At 58.6% G+C, this 1,460-nt stretch overlaps 1 protein-coding gene across 1 annotated transcript in view; it reads left to right on the top strand.

Moving 5' to 3' along the window:
- The window catches only part of GMORB2_5478 (prolactin regulatory element-binding protein), a gene marked incomplete at both ends in the record, with an annotated part of 2,047 nt that extends 1,017 nt beyond the window's left edge, over positions 1–1,030 (top strand). The window contains 2 exons of the mRNA XM_035467452.1: positions 1–355; positions 506–1,030. The exon at positions 1–355 is cut by the window's left edge and continues 764 nt beyond it. Coding sequence (XP_035317894.1) covers positions 1–355; positions 506–1,030 — 880 coding nt within the window. The remainder of the gene's footprint in view (positions 356–505) is intronic.
- Positions 1,031–1,460: the final 430 nt, after the last annotated feature.

Here is a 1,460-nt window from a genome sequence, read left to right as displayed (position 1 = left end):
CAACAAGGGGACGCGGCTGGCGGCCACGGCCAAGGTGTCGCGCGCCATCAGCGTCACGGCCATGGCGGTCACCAACCTGAGCCCGCCCGCCGACCCCCTGCACCCCCTGGGCGACACGCAGTTCGCCATCGCCGTGGCGGGCAACGACTCGTCCCTGTCGCTGTACACGCTCGAGCACAAGATGGCGGACGACCTCACGCTCCTGGCGGACCTGCACCCCACGCGCACCATCAAGGAGACGCACCACGGCGGCAACATCACCGCCCTGGCCTTCTCCACCTTCTCCACGCCCAAGACGCACCTGCGCCCGCAGTACATCAAGCTGGCCAGCACCTCGCTGCAGAGGTCGGTGGCCGTGCACAGCATTCCGCTGCGCAGACTTGCCGATCCTCATCGTCACCACGACCGCCCACGTCTGTCGTCATCCCCGGACAAGAAGGGGCCCCAGCAGCAGCAGCAGCAGCAGCAGCAGCAGCAGCAAGTGCGCTACGTCGTGGCACTCAAGTCAAAGGGTCCGTCGTCCATACGTCTGATCCTGGTCATGGCTGCCGTGGCGCTCATCCTCGCCGCGCTGGGACAGGCGACGCTGGAGATGCTGGGGAAGAGCGAACCGGTCGTCCACGTACACAGGGTCCTGCCATCGTGGTACAAGGTCCCCGGGGCCAAGGTGGCCAACGGTAGCATCGCCGAGGATGACTTTGCGGCCAAGCTGCTCGGTGACGGGGTGACGGGTGGTGAGGGCAGGGCCGTCGTCGTCGCCCTCAAGACACGGAAGAAGGATGAGCAGGATGGTGAGCGGGATGGCGGTGACGATATCAGGGTGGACGTCCATCAGCCAGAGGTTCATGGACTGACCAGGTCGTGGGGTGATCTGGATGAGGAGCAGAGGGAACGGTGGCGGGTGGCATTGAGCGAGGCGGGGCTGTGGAGGAGGGATATGGGTGAGGGCGTGCTTGGGAGTATCATGTTTGGGGTGGAAGAGTCGGAAGACGATTCAGAGGGCAGGACCGATGTCAAGGATGAGCTCTGATGTGTTTTTGTCTTTGGCTTTAGTTTTTGGTTACGTTCCTTCTCTCTTTCTTTTCTTCTCTTCTCTTGGTGGGTTGTCGGTCTTGTTCTGGTCGGTGTATACGATTACGGTTATATATATCATGGTACTTGGTAGTAGTAGATGCATGTACGGGTTTCACCTTGTAGAGTTGTGTATGTTTCTCCCCCCCCTTTTTTTTTTTCCTTGCGATTTCGAAGCAAGCTCCTTTGTTCTGTTTTGTTCGTACGTGTAGGTGGTAAAGGTGTAGGGTAGTAATATGTCGCATGGTGTATGTATATAATGTAATGTACATGATGTACATACGACACACAACATGTGGGTTCTGCGTTCTGCACCTGATGCATAGGTGTGACGGAGTGTGTCGTCGTTGTGAAACAGGGGAAGAGGCTGCTCTGGTTCTTGTGATGCT

This window comes from Geosmithia morbida (assembly GCF_012550715.1).
Source record: "Geosmithia morbida isolate 1262 chromosome Unknown scaffold_35, whole genome shotgun sequence".
Taxonomy (NCBI): domain Eukaryota; kingdom Fungi; phylum Ascomycota; class Sordariomycetes; order Hypocreales; family Bionectriaceae; genus Geosmithia; species Geosmithia morbida.
This window is presented reverse-complemented; position numbering and strand designations above follow the sequence as displayed.